The 18,851-nt window shown below is 41.8% G+C and overlaps 1 protein-coding gene across 1 annotated transcript in view; it reads left to right on the plus strand.

Annotated features, from left to right (window-relative positions):
• The first annotated feature begins 4,545 nt into the window (after positions 1-4,545).
• The window catches only part of g6pc3 (glucose-6-phosphatase catalytic subunit 3), a 42,595-nt gene continuing 28,289 nt past the window's right edge, over positions 4,546-18,851 (plus strand). The window contains exons 1-3 of the mRNA XM_043675099.2: positions 4,546-4,924; positions 11,448-11,557; positions 17,546-17,636. Of these exons, the coding sequence (XP_043531034.1) occupies positions 4,707-4,924; positions 11,448-11,557; positions 17,546-17,636 (419 nt within the window). The 5' untranslated portion in view covers positions 4,546-4,706. The remainder of the gene's footprint in view (positions 4,925-11,447; positions 11,558-17,545; positions 17,637-18,851) is intronic.

An 18,851-nucleotide genomic window follows, 5' to 3' on the forward strand; every position in this document is an offset into this window, starting at 1 on the left:
AAGGTTATGATGCAAAATAAGAGCTTATAGTCGAGAGGGCAACAAATAATCATGGATAAATGGTTGGTTGGTCAACAGAGAATAGGAATAAATGGGTAATTTTCAGCATTGCAACGTGTGCCACAAAGATCAATGTTTGGGCCTCAACTATTTGCAATCCATGCACATGACTTAGTTGAAGAGATTACATCTATGATTTAAATTTTGTGATGACTCAAAGATAGGAAGGAAAGTAAATTGTGAGAACATCAGGAGTTTACAAAAAGGATTTGGATTGTTAAGCGAGTAGGCAAAAAACTGACAAATGGAGTATAATATGATAAAATATGAAATCATCCACTTTAGCGGGAAGAATAGTGAAAGAATATATTATTTAAATGGAGAAAGATTTTTAAATTCAAAAGTGCAGGAATTTCTGAGTTCTGGGTACATGAGCCAGGAACAAAAGGTGAGCATGCAGGTACAACAAGTGGCCAGGAAGACAAATAACATCAGGTTCATTGTCAGGAAAATGGAATATAAAGTAATCTGTTTTTCTCCAAATTTCATAGGGCATTGTTGAGACCAGATCTGGAGTATTCTGTACAGTTTTGGTCTCCTTAATTGACAAAAGATATAATATAGAATTAAAAATAGTTCACAAAATGTTCACTGGACCATCTCTTGGGATGACGTGGTTATCTGTTTTATTTCAGATTTCCTAAATTTGCAATATTTTTTCATTTTTGCACCTGCTCCTAGATTGAAGTCAAACTAAATGCATATCATTGAAATAAAACAAAATATATCAGAAAAGCATAAAAATTTAGTCAGCATCGGAGGAGAAAAGAAAGTTATAACGTTATGATATTGTCTCACAATACTCGCCCAAAACATTGGACCAGTGCTCTTGAAAATGGAAGTGCACCCTTGTAAGAAGAGATATTGAGTATGTAAGTTGGCTCGCTGAGCTTGAAGGTTTGGTTTTAGACATTTCGTCATCATACTAAGTAACATCATCAGTGAGAGTCTCTGGTGAAGCCCTGGTGGTATGTCCTACCTCTCTATTTATAGATTTTGGTTTCTTAAGGTGGGTGATGTCATTTCTGTTCTTTTTTTCAAGGGAAGGTAGATAGCATCTAAATCGATGTGTTTATTGATGGAGTTCTGGTTAGAAAGCCATGTCTCTAAAAATTCTTGTGCGTGTCTTTGTTTCACCTGTCCTAGGATGTGTGTGTTGTCCCAGTCAAAGTGGTGTCCTTCTTTGTCTAAATGTATGCAAATAGTGATAGTGGGTCGTGTCTTTTGGTGGGCAGTTGGTGTTTATGTATCCTGGTGGCAAGTTTCCTGCTAGTTTGTCTGATGTAGTGTTTTTTTACAGTTCTTGCATGATACCTTGTAAATGACATTAGTTTTGCTGGTGCTGGTAGTATCTAATGGTTCCTTTCAATTCATTAATCGCTGTTTAAGTGTGTTGGTAGGTTTGTGGGCTACCATGATGCCAAAGGGTCTGAGTAGTCTGAAAGTCATTTCTGATATGTCTTTGATGTAAGATATGGGGCTATAATTTTTGTTTGAGTTGTGTCTGCTTGTTTGGGTTTGTTTCTGAGGAATCGGGGGATTCTACTTACTGGGTACCCATTTTTCTTGAAAACATTGTATAGATATTTTTCTTCTGCTTTTTGTAGTTCTTGGGTGCTGTAGTGTGATGTAGCTCGTTGAAATAATGTCTTGATGCAGCTCCGTTTGAAAAAAGAATCAGAAATGACATCACCCCACTTTAAGAAACCAAAACCTTCATCAGGTAGCTTTGGAAAAGGATCATAAGACACTGAATTTAGAGCAAAAGATTACAGTGTCATGCAACTGAAATGATATATTGAACAACCAGGAACACTACAGGCAACTACTGGCTGATCCAACCAAAGAACAGACCCATGACCTAAACACATTGCTCAAGACTTTTGATCCAGTTCTTCAGAGTTCGCTAAGCACTCCCATCCCACATACTTCTTGCATAAAGGAGTTCTACTGTCTTCCAAAGATACATAATCTGGATGTCCCATTGTACCAAGCAATAGGATCCTAGATGAGAACCTTTCTGGCTATGTCAAGGGCATCTTGAAACCTATTGTACGGGGACTCCCATCTTCTTTCTCAACACTACAAATTTCTTACAGAAACTGAGCACTCATGGACGAGTTGAACCAGGAACATTCGTTGTCACATTGGACATTTCAGCACTTTACACCAGCATCCCCCACAATGATGGCATCGCTGCAACAGCGTCAGTACTTAATACCAACAACTGCCAATCTCCACGCACAATCCTATAGCTCATCCGCTTCATCCTCGATCACAGCGTCTTCACATTTGTCAACCAGTTCTTCATCCAGACACATGGAACTGCTATGCAGACCAAATTTGCACCCCAATATGCCAAATACTCATGCACAAGTTCGAACAAGACTTCTTTGCTTCACGAGTCATCCAACCAGCACTATACACCAGATATATTGATGATATTTTCTTCCTCTGGACACGTGGTGAGGAGTCACTGAAACAACTACACAGGGATATCAACAAGTTTCATCCCACCATCAGACTTACCATGGACTACTCTTTAGTATTTGCCTCATTCTTGGACACATGCATCTCCATCAAGGACGGGCATCTCAGTATATAATTCTACCACAAACCCATCGATAACCTCATAATGCTGCAGTTCTCTAGCTTCCACCCTAAACATATTAAAACAGCCATCTCCAATGGACAAGCCCTACGCATACAAAGGATCTGTTCAGATGAGGAGGAACACAACAGACACCTGAAGGTGCTCAAGGATGTCCTCATAAGTACAGGGTATGATGCCCAACTCATTAATCTCCTGTTCCGACATGCCAAGGCGAGAAACCATAATGACCTCCTCAGGAGGCAGACACGGTTTGCAACCGATAGGGCACTCTTCGTTGTCCAGTACTTCCTGGGCATGGAGAAACTACACCATGTTCTTCGCAGCCTGCAACACATTATCGATGGGGATGAGCACCTCGCCAAGACCTTCACTACAGCTCCACTTCTCATCTTTAATCAACCACCAAACCTTAAACAGACCAATGTTCGCAACAAACTGCCCAGCCTTCTGGACAGGATTGACCACAACACCGTACAACACTGTCATGGCAACCACTGCAAGACGTGTCAGAGTGTCGACATGGATACCACCATTACATGTGGAGACACCAACCACCGCGTACACAGCAGGTTTCATGTGACTCAGCCAATGTTGTCTGTCTCATACTCTGCAGGCAAGGATGCCCCAAGGCATGGTATATTGGTGAGACCAACAATCGCCAGACAGAGATGTTCCCTCCCAGTCAGGAAACACTTCAGCGGTCAGGGACATTCAGCCTCAGATCTTTGGGTAACCATTTTCCAAGGCAGACTTTGGGATACGCAATCACACAGAGTGGCCAAGCAGACGTTGATAGCCAAGTTCGAAACCCAAGAGGATGGTCTCAACCAGGACCTTGGGTTCATGTCAAACTATAGGTAACCCCACTACACTATACATTCTCTCTGACACACACACACCCTTACATACTCACACACTTACATACATGACCCTCTCTCATACAGACGCTCTCTCATACAAACACACATACACCCCATGCACTCATACCCACACACACACCCTCTCACAGGCTCATACCCCATCACACTCAGACACACTTTACCAAGCATATGCACACACTCTCTCATGCGCACTCATGCGCGCACACTCTCATGTACACACTCTCTCTTTCTCTCTCTCTCTCACATGGATGCCCACACACATATAAGTCTATGGGATGAATTTGCATTTGCAGAATTATATATGCAGATACATTCTATTTTGCTCAAAAAGCACACAATCTGCAGGCAGTCAAAATTTTGTAAATTCCTGCTTTCAAAATAGAACCAGTCTGATTTAAGATTGGGATACAGACAGTATCCAACTTCACACCTTTAATGCTGAGCTGAGATGTCACTTTTTTTTAACAAAACCTTGTTGTCTCGAGAATGTGACTTTAAAAAAGTTCTGGGATTTACATTTTAATGACCCAAAACCTGCAACCCATTCTAAAAGATGAAAGACTTAACATCAATCTAGGTTTGTTCAATAAATCATTTCAGTTGCACTACATTGTAATCTTTTGTTCTAAATTCTGTCTTCTGAAGTTACCTGATGGAGGAGCAGCGCTCCGAAAGCTGGTGCTTCCCAGTAAACCTGTTGGACTACAACCTGGTGTTGTGTGATTTTTAACTTCGCCCGCTCCTGTCCAACATCGGCACCCCCACCTCATGGCTTTTATGAGACGATTATTTATGCGAACATTGATGGGAATATGTTATTAATCTAGATCATCGCAACTTAACAAGATCTTGCCCTCAAACAGCACATGATTTGGTTGCCAACAGTCTGTACACTCAGGAGTGCATCTGTCGGTAACAACAGCGACTTCAGCGTCAGAGGACTGACATTTCAAATGGTTCGGGGTTTCTGCTTTGACTGGAAAGCGCCGTATGGAGAATGAAGTTTGTCCTCATTGGTTTGCTGTCGGACACTAAAAAAACAGTGAGCCAAAGTGTTTTTGAGTCATTGAGCTGGGAGAAGGTGTAGGTCGGGGAAGTGAGAGAGACCTCGAGGGGTATCTGCCTGCGTTGTACTGGATTTCACTGAAACGATGGAGCCTCTCCACATGCACGGCGTCCGGGTCGCTGAGAGTTTGCAGCAAACGCTCGGCAGCTTTGAGAAGAGTTTGTTGTGGATGAGTTGGATCGGAGACCCCAAAGCTTCCTTCTTTATTTATTTCCCCGTCACCTACTTCCTCAGCAAAAAGATCGGGATATCGGTTTTGTGGATTACCGTAATTACCGAATGGTTAAATCTAACTTTCAAATGGTAGGATCTTCCCTGTATATTAACCTGGCTTGTTCTCATTGGCGTCTTTCACTCTCTGCTCAGAATAGTACCTCTTTCCCCCTCTCTCTCTCCCTCTCTCATTTCTCCCCATTCCACCACCATCAGAAGTGATTTTGTCGGTAAAAGGCAGATAATTGCCGGTGCAACCTAATGGCCCCATCATTTATTTGAAGACGGAACTAGTGATGATTAATGGCAGGGTTTTGCTGCAACTTTGGAAGTGGCGAGACGTTCATTCTTTGCCCCGGCCTCTCGCTCCGTTGCTTTAGTGGATGTTGAAGGCGCTTTCAGAGTTTCAACTCACTAAACCAGTCCTAGTGTCTAAGGAGATCCATCCTCAATTGATAGTCCCTCGTCCTCTCATGTCTGTTTAAGGAACATTGTAAAATGGCTGCCACATCATCGCCGATGGGAGTCACTTCATTGAAAAGTCTTTCACATTTCGTGCTGAGAAATATCTAACTGCAAGTATAATAGGAAATTGTAAGTGGGATGCACTTTTTCTTAAAGGAAGATGTAGGTGTCCAGCTGCATCAATAAGTAAGAAATGAAGAAGTTGGGTAGGCCAACTAATAATGATTTCAGTAATCTCCTGACTGTTAAACTTAAAGCTAAACGTAACATTTTGTTTGTGATCATATTTTTCTGCTTGTTTACCCACTGTAGGGTGACCATTTTTAGTGGGTTGTCTTCCGAGAGGTTTAATCATTTCCTTCTCCTTTCATAACTGCCCTTGCCCTGACTCAGCCTCCACTGATTGTCCAACCCCTTCACACACACACCATGCCGTTTTTCCCATGAAAACTGGAAAGTGAATAGGCCTTTCGTTTCCTGATCAGTTGGTTTTAAACAGTTAGTGAGTCCATTCTTACTCATCAGTATCTTACACCTAATAAACAAAAGCATTGTGAAAGATTTATTAATAATGTTCCTCAGTTTAACAGTCCTGAAGTGTAATCTCCAATTCCTGGATTTTCTCAGGTTATCCCGGGAATGGTATTTCCAGGTCTCTACAGTATCATTGCTTTCCTGTTCTTACTTATGGGATGCTACATTAGAAAATAAACTTTCAGAGTAGCAGGGAGGGTTGCACACTGTGGTTACAGTTCACCATTGATCCAGATAATTCATGGAATGTAAAAAAGAAAGTAAAGTTGCCATAGTTTTACCAATTCATAGGGGTGTTCTCTGAGTGAGAGAGAGAGAGAAATAAATAACTTGCATGGGTTAACCCTCCAAACTGGTCAGACCACATATGGAATATTGTGTGCAGTTTTGGGCCCCATATCCTAGTAAGGATGCACTGGCCCTGGAATGTGTTCAGAGGGGGTTCATGAAAATGATCCCAGGAATGAAAAGCTTAAAATATAAGGAATGTTTGAGAACTCTGGATCTACACTCGATTAAGTCTAGAAGGATGAGGGGAGATCTAATTGAAACATTCAGAATACTGAATGGCCTGGACAGAGTAGATGTTTGGAAGATGTTTCCATTGGTAAGAGAGACCAGGACCTGAGGGCACAGCCTTAGATTAAAGGGAAGACCTTTTAGAATGGAGATAAAGAGTTATTTCTTCAATCAGAGTGGTAAATCTATGGAATTCATTGCCACCAAATACTCTGAGGACTAGTCATTGAGTGTATTTCAGACTGAGATAGATAGGTTCTTGAGTATCAAGGGTTACGGGGAGAAAGCAGGAGAATAAGGTTGAGAAGCTTATCAGCCATGATTGAATGGCGGAGCAGACTCAGTGGCTGAATGGCCTAATTTCTGCTCCTCTGTCTTATGGTCTTATGATGGTTTAACCAGAGGGTCACTATGTCTTAGGTAAGGGGAGAGGTTGAGTAGGAGAATTCTTCATTGTAACCTCAGCTGGTGTGGAGGGTTAACCCATGCTGTTGACATCCCTTTGTACTGCAGACCAGCTGTCCAACTAACTAAGTTAACCCACCCTCAAATGGCAGAGGATGACTTCTGGGTTATGGGCCTAGCATGCTCTTGCTGTGCCATTCTGCTGCCTTAGTTAATGAATACTTCCCATTAAACAATTATTTTATACTTTTTTATGTCTTATTTAGAGTTCCAAATATTCTTGTAAGGTGTATAGCAGTACAGCTGAGAATGAAAAAGGATGGGCCAGGAGGCTCTCAAGTTGAGTTGTGCAGTTTTGTTTGACCAGGGTGAGAGCTATTGGTTGGTCTCAACAATGTTGGACCATGCAAGAACAATATATTGGTTAAAATTTCCCTGTTGATTAATACTGTTGAGTAGATCCTGCTGTCATGTTTTTGGAAAAAAAATGAGAGTAGGTGTAGGCTGTTCAGTACCCCAACCAATTCTGTCCTTAAAGCTGTCTTGTGGTGCAGTGGTAGTGTCCATAAATCTGAGTGAAGACCACAAGATTCAAGTCCCATCTGTTCTGAAGTTGTGTATTAACACCCCTGACCAGGTTGATTGGAAAATATCTGTTCAGTCATTGACTGACATCTTGCTGATCTGTGATTTAAATCTTTATGCCCACCCTTGCCACATGTCTCTGAATATCTTGGATAGATATTGTTAACTAATCTCAGATTTATATTGAACAATTAATCTAACATTAATTACCATTTGTGAAAGAAGCAGACACTGCCATTGTTAATGATCTCCCTTAACATAATTTTTCTGCACTATCTTCATATCTGTTGCTGTAATTAGTATCTAGTAATCTACTGATCTGTCTCTTGAATATCCTCGATGACAGCTCTCTGGGGTGAGAATTCCAAAGATTTACTACCATTTGAGTGATCACTCCTAAATGACTTGCCCCTACTTCTAAAACTGTGCCCGCTGTTTCTAGATCACACCCACACACCCACAAACTGATCTATCTTTGTCTTAAATATGCTCGATGACTTGGCCTCCACAACCCTCTGCAGCAATGAGTTCCACAGATTAACCACCCTCTGGCTGAAGAATTGCTCCTCACCTCAGTTCTAAAGGGTCGCCCCTTCAATCTGAGGTTGTGTACTGAGCTGCTAGTCTCTCCGACTACTGGAAACCCTTCGTTCCTTTCCCAGGAAATTCCTTCCCACTGGCTGCGCTACCTCTTGCTATTGCCTCATCTCCATCAACTCTCACCACCGGTATATAGCTCAGGTTCCCACCCCCCTACCATACTAGTTTAAACCCTCCTGAACCACTTGAGCAAACCTTCCACCCAGGACATTGGTCCCCTTCCAGTTCAGGTGCAACCCGTCCTTCATGTACAGGTCCCACCTTCCCCAGAAGGCATCCCAATTTATCTACATATCGAAGCCCTCTCTCCTACACCAGCTGTGCAGCCACGTGTTAAGCTGCGTCCACTCCCTGTTCCTCGCCTCGCTATCTCGTGGCACCGGTGGTAAACCCGAGAATACTACTCTGTTCGTCCTGCTCTGCAGCTTCCACCCTAACTCCCTGAAATCACTTTTTATATCCTCAATACTTTTCCTGGCTATATCATTGGTGCCAATATGTAACACGATTTCTGGCTGTTCGCCCTCCCCTTTCAGAATCTTATACACCAGATCGGAGACGTCCCGGACCCTGGCACCAGGGAGGCAACGTACCTTCCGGGAGTCCCGATCCTGACCACAAAATCTCCTGTCAATTCTCCTAACAATTGAGTCTCCTACTACTAGCGCCTTTCTATTCTGCCCCCCTCCCTTCTGGGCCACAGTGTCAGGCTCAGTGCCAGAGAACTGACCACTATGGCTTTCCTCTGGTAGGTCATTCCCCCCTAGCGGTATCCAAAACGATATACTTATTGCTGAGGGGAATATCCACAGGGGATCCCTGCACTGTCTGTCTGACCTATTTCCTCCCCCTGACTGTAACCCAATCCTTATCCTGACCCTCAAGAGTGACCAACTGCCAGTAATTCCTCTCAATTACCCCCTCAGCCTCCCGAATGATCTGCAGTTCATCCAGCTCCAGTTCCAATTCCCTAACACGGTTTTTAAGGAGCTGGAGTTGGGTGCACTTCCTGCCGATGTAGCCAGCGGAGACATGTGTCATGTCACATTCTGCAGGAGGAGCAAGCAACTGCCCTAGCATCCATACTCCACTTATCTGAACACCCACACAATACGAAACAAGAAAGCTTAATTCAATTGCTATAAAATCAAGCAATAAACTTATATTCAATAAAGGAAGTTTAGAAATGAACCGTACCTTGTTAACTTGGTTAGAGGAGGAGGGCGGGTGGGAGATGCTCTTTGTACAGATCTTTTAGTTTGTAGCCTGTAAATATATTCCCTCCTTACATTCAATCTGAATTTAATATATAACAATCAAATTGGTGGCAATCACCAATCAAAGAACTTATGGTTCACCTGATATGTTAGTCTTTTGTTCTGGGCTCTCAATCCTGAACTTCAGTTTAGCCTGTCTGAAAAAAAACATCTTTATTATCACCAAGTTTGATGGATTTTGTGAAGTTCTCCAGTTCTTTGCGGTATTTCTGGTAGGTTGTACAAATCTATGAAGCATATAGGAACATAAGATTCCTGCTGCCTGGTAAACAATGACCTTAGTTTTGGGTTCAAGACCCTAATGCTTAAACACTCTTGATCTTGGTTGACTGAAGGCTGAGCTGACATATTGGAGGTGATGATGAATTTTATTATCAATGTTTGCCTGTGTCAAGAGGAAGGTTTCAAGTTGGAATGGTGCACTTTTTTCTGGATCTTGTCATTGATCTTAACCAACATGGGGAGTTGTTGTACCATGGGAACTGGTCCGAAGACACTTTAATTTTCCAGATCTTTGTACCTTTCTATTAATTATCAATGATTTATATACTTGGACTTGCAAATGTTTTCTCCTTTACAGCTGCTAGTTTCTCACCATTTCGAAAGTACTCTAATTTATCTTCCTTCAATTCAAAACTGATGACATCACACTTGCCTACATTAAACCCCATTTGCCATAGTTTTGCCCACTCCTGTAATCTATTTCATTTGCAGCCAGATGCTAACACATTCACTTTCTGTCCCACCTAAATTATTGTCATCTGCAGATTTGAACGTACAAATTTGTACTTCACATTTATTAATGATTTGGATGAAAAGAATTGATACTGGGAAACATACATTGTTACATCATGCCCATCTGAGTGTATATCCTTTATTAACACTCTCTACCTCCTACTTTACAACCACAGCATTGTTAAATGGTAGAGCAGGCTCAAGGGACCAAGTGGCTTTGACTTTATTTGTTCATAGAAAGTGGGTGTCTCTGGCTGGTCCAACATTTATTGGCCAAGAGAGTAGCTTAGAGCCAACCACATTACTATGGGTTTGGAGTCATAAGTAGGCCAAACCGAGTAAGTTAATCGCCATTAGACCTTCAACAAATCAGGGAGGTTTTGTCAAGCTGGATATTAATTGATGTGGTTTTGAATTTTTGAGTGTACTGAGGAGCTGATGCATATACCACAGTCTAGCATAAAACAAAATTTGAAATATTTTTATAAGTACATTTCAGTCATTAATATCAGATTACTGAGTGATGGATTAATGTTGTAATAATGGTAATTTCTTGCAGTTATCCATTTTCAGATGAATTAATCAAACTACCAAGTTACTACTTTTTAATTATTTCAAGAAATATTTTTAAAGACAATTATAAAAAAGGTTTAAAAGGACTGCCTGAATGGGCTGCAACATAGTAGAATATGCATTTGTCAATATACAAATGAAGTGAGTTTGACCAGAAACGTTGGGAATGTCTATGGATGTTCTAGAACACTTTAATGATTATAAATTGCACTCGAATCACTCATTTTACTCAAAGCACCAACTTTGTCAGGCAACTCATAGAATCATAGAGATGTACAGCACTGAAACAGACCCTTTGGTCCAACTCGTCCATGCCGACCAGATATCCTAAACTAATCTAGTCCTATTTGACAGCACGTCCCATAACCCTCTAAACCCATCCTATTCATATATTCATCCAGATTTTTTTTAAACATTGTAGTTGTACCAGCCACCACCACTTTCTGTAGCAGCTTATTCCATACATGCATCACTCTGTATGAAAATGTTGCCCCTTAGGTCCCTTTTAAATTTTTCCCCCCTCACTCTCTAAACCTATGCCCTCTAGTTCTGGATCCCCCCACCTCAGGGAAATACCTTGTCTATTTACCCTAAACATGCCCCTCATGATTTTCTAAACCTCTATAAGGTCACCCCTCAGCTCCAGGGAAAACAGCCCCAGCCTATTCAACCTCTCTGTGTAGCTCAAACCCTCCAACCCTGGCAACATCCTTGTAAATATTTTCTGAGCCCTTTTGAGTTTCACAATATCCTTCCAATAAAAGGGAGACTGAAGTTGTACATTTGCTTTTGAAGTAATTTACTTCAAGTAATTTACTTCAAAAGCCCTTCAAGAAAATCTTGATAATCAAAGAGAACATTTTAATTCATAGTCTATGTTTTTTCAGATCAATTCTAAATGGTTTGTACATTTCTAATAGGTTGTTCTTTGGCGAGCGTCCGTTTTGGTGGATTCATGAATCCGGGGTCTACAGTGAGCAGCAGATGCCCAAATTAAAACAATTTTACTCCTCCTGTGAAACTGGACCAGGTTTGTCTAAATAAAGTGCTGTGCCAATCCTGCAAACAGGTTGGCCATTTTTATCTTTTTTTCAGTTAAAGTGATAACTGAAATTGATACCCAAATTTCTACATCTTATTTCTAAGAGACAACGTTTCTTTAAGATAGAGTTCTCTTTCAATTTTTCGATACACTTTCTCTCCTGTTAAAGAACCATTTTAAATTATTACGTTGAACAGATCTTAACAAAATTGAATCAGACAGCTTGAAATCACATTTTTATTGATAATTAATTATTCAAAATTGAAAATTAACTATCCTCTTGCTATTTACAAGAGATTTGAATCGATGAATTCAATTTCAGTGAATCACTATTCAGTTGAACACTGAGCCAGATTTCAGGGGATTTGAGCCAACTTCACAAACCTTTCAAAAATGATGGGTAGGACTTGGATGTGGAAACCTCAACCCCATTTTTGACCGATCCTATTTTTCCAGCAGGAAAAAAGGAGCACGGCATGACTCTCATCAGTGGGAAACCTAAACTCGGAATAGCCATTTAAAAGGAGTGCTAACTTAAAAAAAAACATTTTGGCTGTTCCATGTACCTTAGTCAGTAATGTGGGAATCTCATGTATATGGAGTAGTTGTAAATGGCTTGAAGGAGAGGTAGGCTTGTTTAAGCATTATGATTTGAAATTATTCAAATCCTTTGCTCTTTTAAAATTGGAAATAAACCAAATTGAAGATGTCAGTTAGAGTTATAAAAAAAGCACCCTTTGCTGAAATGCTTTGAGCGACTGGTCATCTGGCAATTTCAATGGAATTTTATTGTTGACCTTTCCTAAGAACTGATATCACAGTTGAGGTCTTTATAAGTGCTTGATTTCGTTTCAAAGACTACAAAATCATTTACACCCCAACAGGGGTCAAAATGAAATATTAATTGTTCAAAAAAAAATTAATTGACTTTAATGGGGTTTCTCAGTAGAAGTTTGTTTATTTTATAGTAGACTGAATATTTGAGGGGCTTTAAAGACTTGAACTGGGAATTATGAATATGACTTTTTCAATATCAAGTATGTAGGGGTATGAGCTCTATTATATTGTAAATGTTTCCTGCAACTTATCTCCATTGCAAAGTGGCATTTTTGGAATGTTCCAAACAGAAATTTACTTAAATGAATTCTTGGTTTCAAAACTGAACCTTTAATTCGAAGATGCACATGAAGAATTTATATCTCTAATGGAGTAAATGGCCCTGTATCCTGCCCCACCTCTTCATTCCATTTAAACATAATATAAAACAGAGGGCAGGATTTCACGTATCCAGTCTGGCAGTTTTGAAGGCGAGAAAGGCTCATAAATTCCAGCATGTTGCCTTCCTCACCAACCTCAAATGTCATAGTGAAGTCGGAGGATGATAAAGGTATCAGGCAGGACACCTGGCCTTGTGTGTTTGGAGGTTGCTATGTGCTCAATTATTCAGCATTTGAAGGTCTCATCTCTCCCCTTCTGGTATTTTACTTGTGGATATAGAAGGCCCATGCTTTCTGGAAGTTTTAGCCAGTATCATGCAAATTGAGGTGTAAGGAAGCCTTCTTTATGGTCAAACGCCCCCCCACCCCCCTGACCTCAAGTCATTCTGCTGTCCTGGGCACCCCCCCACACCACTGTGGAAGCTGCCAGCATGGCCCCAGTGATTCTTTCCTAAATCTACTTCAAGTCCAGGCTTGTCTCCATTTGTACTGCCAATAATCCCAGGAGAGGCCACCACTTTTGCCTGATACTGCTATGACTACAGTGCTGCTGGCCGTTCAATTGGCAACTCCCTCAGGCAGGACTTTACTCCTGAAATAGGGGTAGAAGTCTCCTTTTAATGCAATTAACCCTGCCATTAGTGTTAAAATGCTGAAGGACAGCCATCACTATGGCAGACTGGATCATCAACACCTTTTTGAATGAGTGTTTTGGAACCATGGCTCCCCTAAAACCCACCTTATTGGAGTTCACGACTGGTACTATACTTCAGGCTTTTGGATCTACTCTGGTCAATAGCCAAAACTGATGGTTTTCTGCCCCAGTGATTAATTCTATACACCTTGTGGAATTTTCTTGGAAAGAGCTCCAACATTGTTTCCTCTATTGCACTGCTGTTTAACTATCACACTCAGTTGCCCCCACTTTACCTTTGAATTCTAATGCCTTATTTATCACCAATCCTGATTATCATGCCTATATATTCTTGCCTGTCATGTTTCTCATGTCTGTTCGCATGTAGTTATTGATTATCATTCTGGATCTGAGCCAATTCTCCTTATCACTTTTTCTTGTTTCTACTTAAATCTCCTGGACTCATCCCTCCAGTTGTCCTGCCTGTGTTTTTTTTCTCTGCTTGGCTACTTTGTCATCTCAAATCCCAACCCCAATATTTCAGCATTCACTGACCGTTGTCCTCTCTCACTGCCATCCTGGGCTTGCCGCCCATTTGGGTTAACTTTCAACTTTGGTCTGTGTTGCTCTTGTTCTTCTCCAAAAGGCCCATTTAAGACACTCACTGCTATGGCCTTGTGAACAATAACTTGAACGGCCCTTTCATATTGTCCTTTACTGTTTGGTGTGTGCTATTGTTGATTAGCACATTGACATCTATGTTGCAGGTGCTGAGTGTCAACTCTCCGATACCTCCTCCTATCTTCCCCAGGACCATGACTCCACCATGCAACGTCAGACCATTGTATCAAAAATGGTCACTGCATGGGCCCCAGTAATGCCTATCTCTTTGTGGAGTATGTGGAAGATTCCAGCCCCCACCCCAACCCTTTCTCCGATATACCAATGATAGCATTGGTGCTGATTCCCTCTCTCGTACAGAATTGGAAATGTTTATCGATTTGATTTCTAATTTCCACCCTGCCCTCGCTTTCACCTGGTTCATCTCTGACTCCTTCCATCTGTTCCTCGACATCTCTGTTTATATTTCTGGAGATAGACTGGCCACTAATATCCAGTATAAATCCACTGACCCCCACAGTTAACCTGGACTGTACATCCTTGCCCCCTGCTTCCTATAAAGCCCTTATTCTATTTTCCCAGCTCTTCTGTTTCCATTGCATATGTTTTGATGATGCCAACTTTGTTAAGGAGGCCTCCAAATTCTCCACCACCTTCCTCAACAGAGGATTCCCCAGCATTGCCCAAGACAGGGCCTTCAACTGGGTTTGACCCACTTCCTGCACTTCGGTCCTGACTTCTTCTCTTCACTCCCGCAACAGTGATAGGGTTCCCCTTGTCCTTTAAAAACCATCCCACCAGCATTCGCATCCAGAAAATCATTAGCTGTCATTCCGACACCTCCAGCGAGATGCCACCACCAGACACATATTCCCCCCCCTCCCTTATCTGTCTTCTGCAGGGACTCTTCCATCTGGGGCACTATGGTCCACTCTTCCTTCACTCCAAACACACTCCCCACAGCTCCACGGCACGTTCCCCTGCAATTGCTAAAGGTGTAACACTTTCGCATTTATCTTCTCCGTCCTTGATATCCAAGTGCCCAAACATACCTTCCAAGTGAAGCAGCACTTTACCTGCACTTCTCACAATCTAGTCTACTGCATTCGCTGCTCGTAATGTGGTCTCCTCTACTCTGGGGAAATGAAGCGTAGACTGGTGACGGCTTTGCAGAGCATTTACATTCTGCCCACAAAAAAAACCCGAGCTTCCAGTTGCCTGTCACTTCAACACACCACCCTGTTCCCTTGTCAACATTCTGTGCTCCATTGAAAGCTGGAAGAACAACATCTCATTTTCCATTTGAGGACCCTACAGCCTTCAAGATTCAATATCAAGTTCCATAACTTTAGAGTCTGAATTCTCCTATGTCCCAGCCCCACTCCAAACACCAGGCCTTGTGATCACATAGTCTGCAGCTATGCAGAACCCACTATCAGCCACTAACAGTGCCCTTTACCAGCGATTCACCCTTCTAGCCAGATCGTTACCCAGTCCTTTGTCTGTCCAACTGTTCTCTTTCCTTGGGCTCTCCTGTCTATTGTTTACTACTTATCCCCTTCCCCACACTCTCTTCTGCATAAAAATTGACATTTTCCTTGCTCTGATCAGTTCTAAGGAAGGGTCACTGGACCTGAAATGTTAACTTTGATTTCTCTTCACGATGCTGCCAGACCTGCTGAGCTTTTCCAGCACCTTCTGTATTAATTCTTTCTTGGTGAACTCTCCACTTTGGGACAAATACAGAAATTGCCAGGACTTAAGTCCTAGTTGCTAACAGCTCCGATGAACAGTCACTGAACTAGAAATGTTAACTCTGCTTTCTTCCGACAGATGATGCTAGACCTACTGAGGTTTGTCAGCAACTCCAGTTTTTCTTTTCAGATCTCGAGCATCCGCAGTTAGAGTCATAGTACAGCACGGAAACAGACCCTTTAGTCCAACTTGTCCATGCTGACCAGATATCCTAACCCAATCCAGTCCCATTTGCCAGCACCTGGCCCATATCCCTTCCTACTGATATACCCATCCAGATGCCTTTTAAATGTTATAATTTTACCAGCCTCCACCACTTCCTCTGCCAGCTCATTCCATACATGCACCACCCTCTGTGTGAAAATGTTGCCCCTTGGGTCCTTTTTAAATTTTTCCCCTCTTACCCTAAACATACGTCCTCTAGTTCTGGAAACTCCCACCCAAAGAAAAGACCCTGTCTATTTACCCTATCCATGTCCTTCATAATTTTGTAAACCTCTATAAGGTCACCCTTCAGCTTCTGACGCTCCAGGGAAAACAGCCCTAGCCTATTCAGCCTCTCTCTGTTGTCAAAATCCTCCAACCCTGGCAACCTTATAAATCTTTTCTGAACCCTTTCAAGTTTCACAACTTCTGTCCGATAGGAGGGAGACCAGAATTTCTTCTGTTTTTCTGTACTTCTGTTTTATTTTGTACTCTGTGAGTCCATTCTGTGAACTCTGTTAGTAGATTGACTTTCGCTCTCCCTCACTGTTTCTTCCTCTGGAATCTCTGATGACTTGGGAATAAGGCCTTTGCCATCCATGAGCTTAATGAGAATCTGAGTGTTAAAATATACCCTGTTCTGCTGCTTGCTTTGCTCAAACTGCTTGTTTTCACTCCTGTAACATTGCTAACTCATCCTGACTCAGCTCATCTGCTGCTAAAACCATTGTTCAAGCAATCTATTTCATGACACTCCTGTGATATGCCTTATGACGTTCCAGTGCATTAAAAGTGCAAGCTGGTGTGATTCCTCAGTAAACGTTATTTGACCTGTTGTTGCATTACTGGTGTGTCCTATCTGTCAATACTGACCTTGGTCAGGCCAGTAATTAATGAAGAAATCCTTACTGAAGGATTTTTATCCATCATTGCAAATGTGTGGAATTTAATTTGCATTTAATTATTTTGAAATAATATAGATTACCCATTGACAAGTAGTCGTATGGGAATGGTTCCACTACATGTTGATCTTTCAGTCAGGTCTCTATTGTTGATGTACATGTAACCCCAAAACTAACAATGACTACTGTTCTAGCTCTTTCAATAGATGTACTTTTGATTTTCAACATTTGTCAAAAATGGGAGTGACTGAGTTAAGCCATTGGTCAAAGGGACACATGGCTAGATCTCTACTATTGTAATGATGCAAACTATACCTCTTACATACACAGACATTTTAATAATTAAGACTGAGATGCTATGAATTTCCCAGGTGTGCACCAACCCACTGCACAATGAGGATAGCTCAGATTCAACACCTTCAATCAGTTCTAGATGTAGGTTTGCTCGCTGAGTTGGAAGGTTCCTTTTTCATGGAAACAAACCTTCCAGCTCAGTGAGCAAACTTACATCTAGAACCTCAACCAGAGCTACAAATCTTCTAAAAAAAACTTGCTAACACCTTCAATCAGTCTTATTATTAAACTTTTTTTGTGATTTGGTGAATAACATACTGGCTCTCTTGCTGTGTTTGTGTTACTTTAGGTAGTCCGTCGGGTCATGCTATGATCACGGGTGCAGCCTGGTGGGTTATGATGACCACATTTTCCACATTCATTTATGACCGCACCAGAAGGTTTGTGTGGCTTGAACTGTTAAAAATCAATGTATTGTACAACACAGGGTGCATAAATTTAAGTTTCATTCCTTTCACTCACCAACAATTTCCTTATCGTTTTCTGAAGGAGTCACTTCTTGTGCACATTAGCTGGTCCCCCCTTTATTGTGTATTATTCTCATGTAAACCAAAGCATTGGCAGATTATTTGAACACATTGGGCCTAATATGTCAGCTTATTGTGCCCAATGTGTTCAAATAATCTGCCAGTTAAACTGAAGTTATAACTTGTATACAATTGGCAAGTATCATCTGTTAGTGGTTGTAAGTTGTCGCGACCAAACGATTTGCTTAAACCCAGCCTTGTTAGGTTAAGCCACATTTTTTGGAACAGTTGCTGGAGTTTGACTATTAATCTCCCAAAGCTATTTAATCTTGATTACTGCTGGATAAGTGAGTGTTCCCTATTTCCCCAACACAGAATTTTTAAAAATTCTTTCAGGGGATGTGGGATTCACTACCTGGGCCAGCATTTTTTACCCAACCCCAGTTGCCCTTGGTGAGCTGCCTTCTGGAACCATTGTGGGCCATTTGGTGTAGCACACTCAAGGTGCTGTTAGGGTGGCAGTTCCAGGATTTTGACTTGGTGACACTGAAAGAACAGCGATACATTTCTAAGTCAGGATGCTGAGTGGCTTCGAGGAGAATTTACATGTGATGGTGCTCCCTATATCTCCTGCCCTTGTGCTTCAACATAGTAGTGGTAATGGTTTTCCATTGAATCCACAGAATCCCTATAGTGTGGAAACGGGCCATTTGGCTCGACAAGTCCACACCAATCCTCTGAAGACCATCCCACCCAGACCCATCTCTCCACCCTAACTCTGTAACCCTGCATTTCCCATGACTGACACTCCCAGCCTATACATCCCTGAACACTATTGGTAATTTAACATGGTCAATCCACCTAACTTGCACATCATTGGAATGTGGGAGGAAACTGGAGCACCCAGCAGAAACCCTCGTAGAGACGGGGAGAAGGTGCAAACTCCATACAAACGGTCACCCGAAGGTGGAATTTAACCTAGGTCCCTGGCACTGTGAGGCAGCAGTGCTAACCACTGAGCCACCGTGTCGTCTGGAAGGTGCTGTCTGATGAACCGAGTGAATTTCTGCAGGGTATGTTGTAGATAATACCCACTACCACTCATGACTGTCAGCGGTGGAGGAAGTG

The sequence above is a fragment of the Chiloscyllium plagiosum genome, unplaced genomic scaffold, assembly GCF_037043375.1.
Source record: "Chiloscyllium plagiosum isolate Xiang-an unplaced genomic scaffold, Cpla_swu_hap1 HiC_scaffold_32, whole genome shotgun sequence".
Classification (NCBI taxonomy): Eukaryota; Metazoa; Chordata; class Chondrichthyes; order Orectolobiformes; family Hemiscylliidae; genus Chiloscyllium; species Chiloscyllium plagiosum.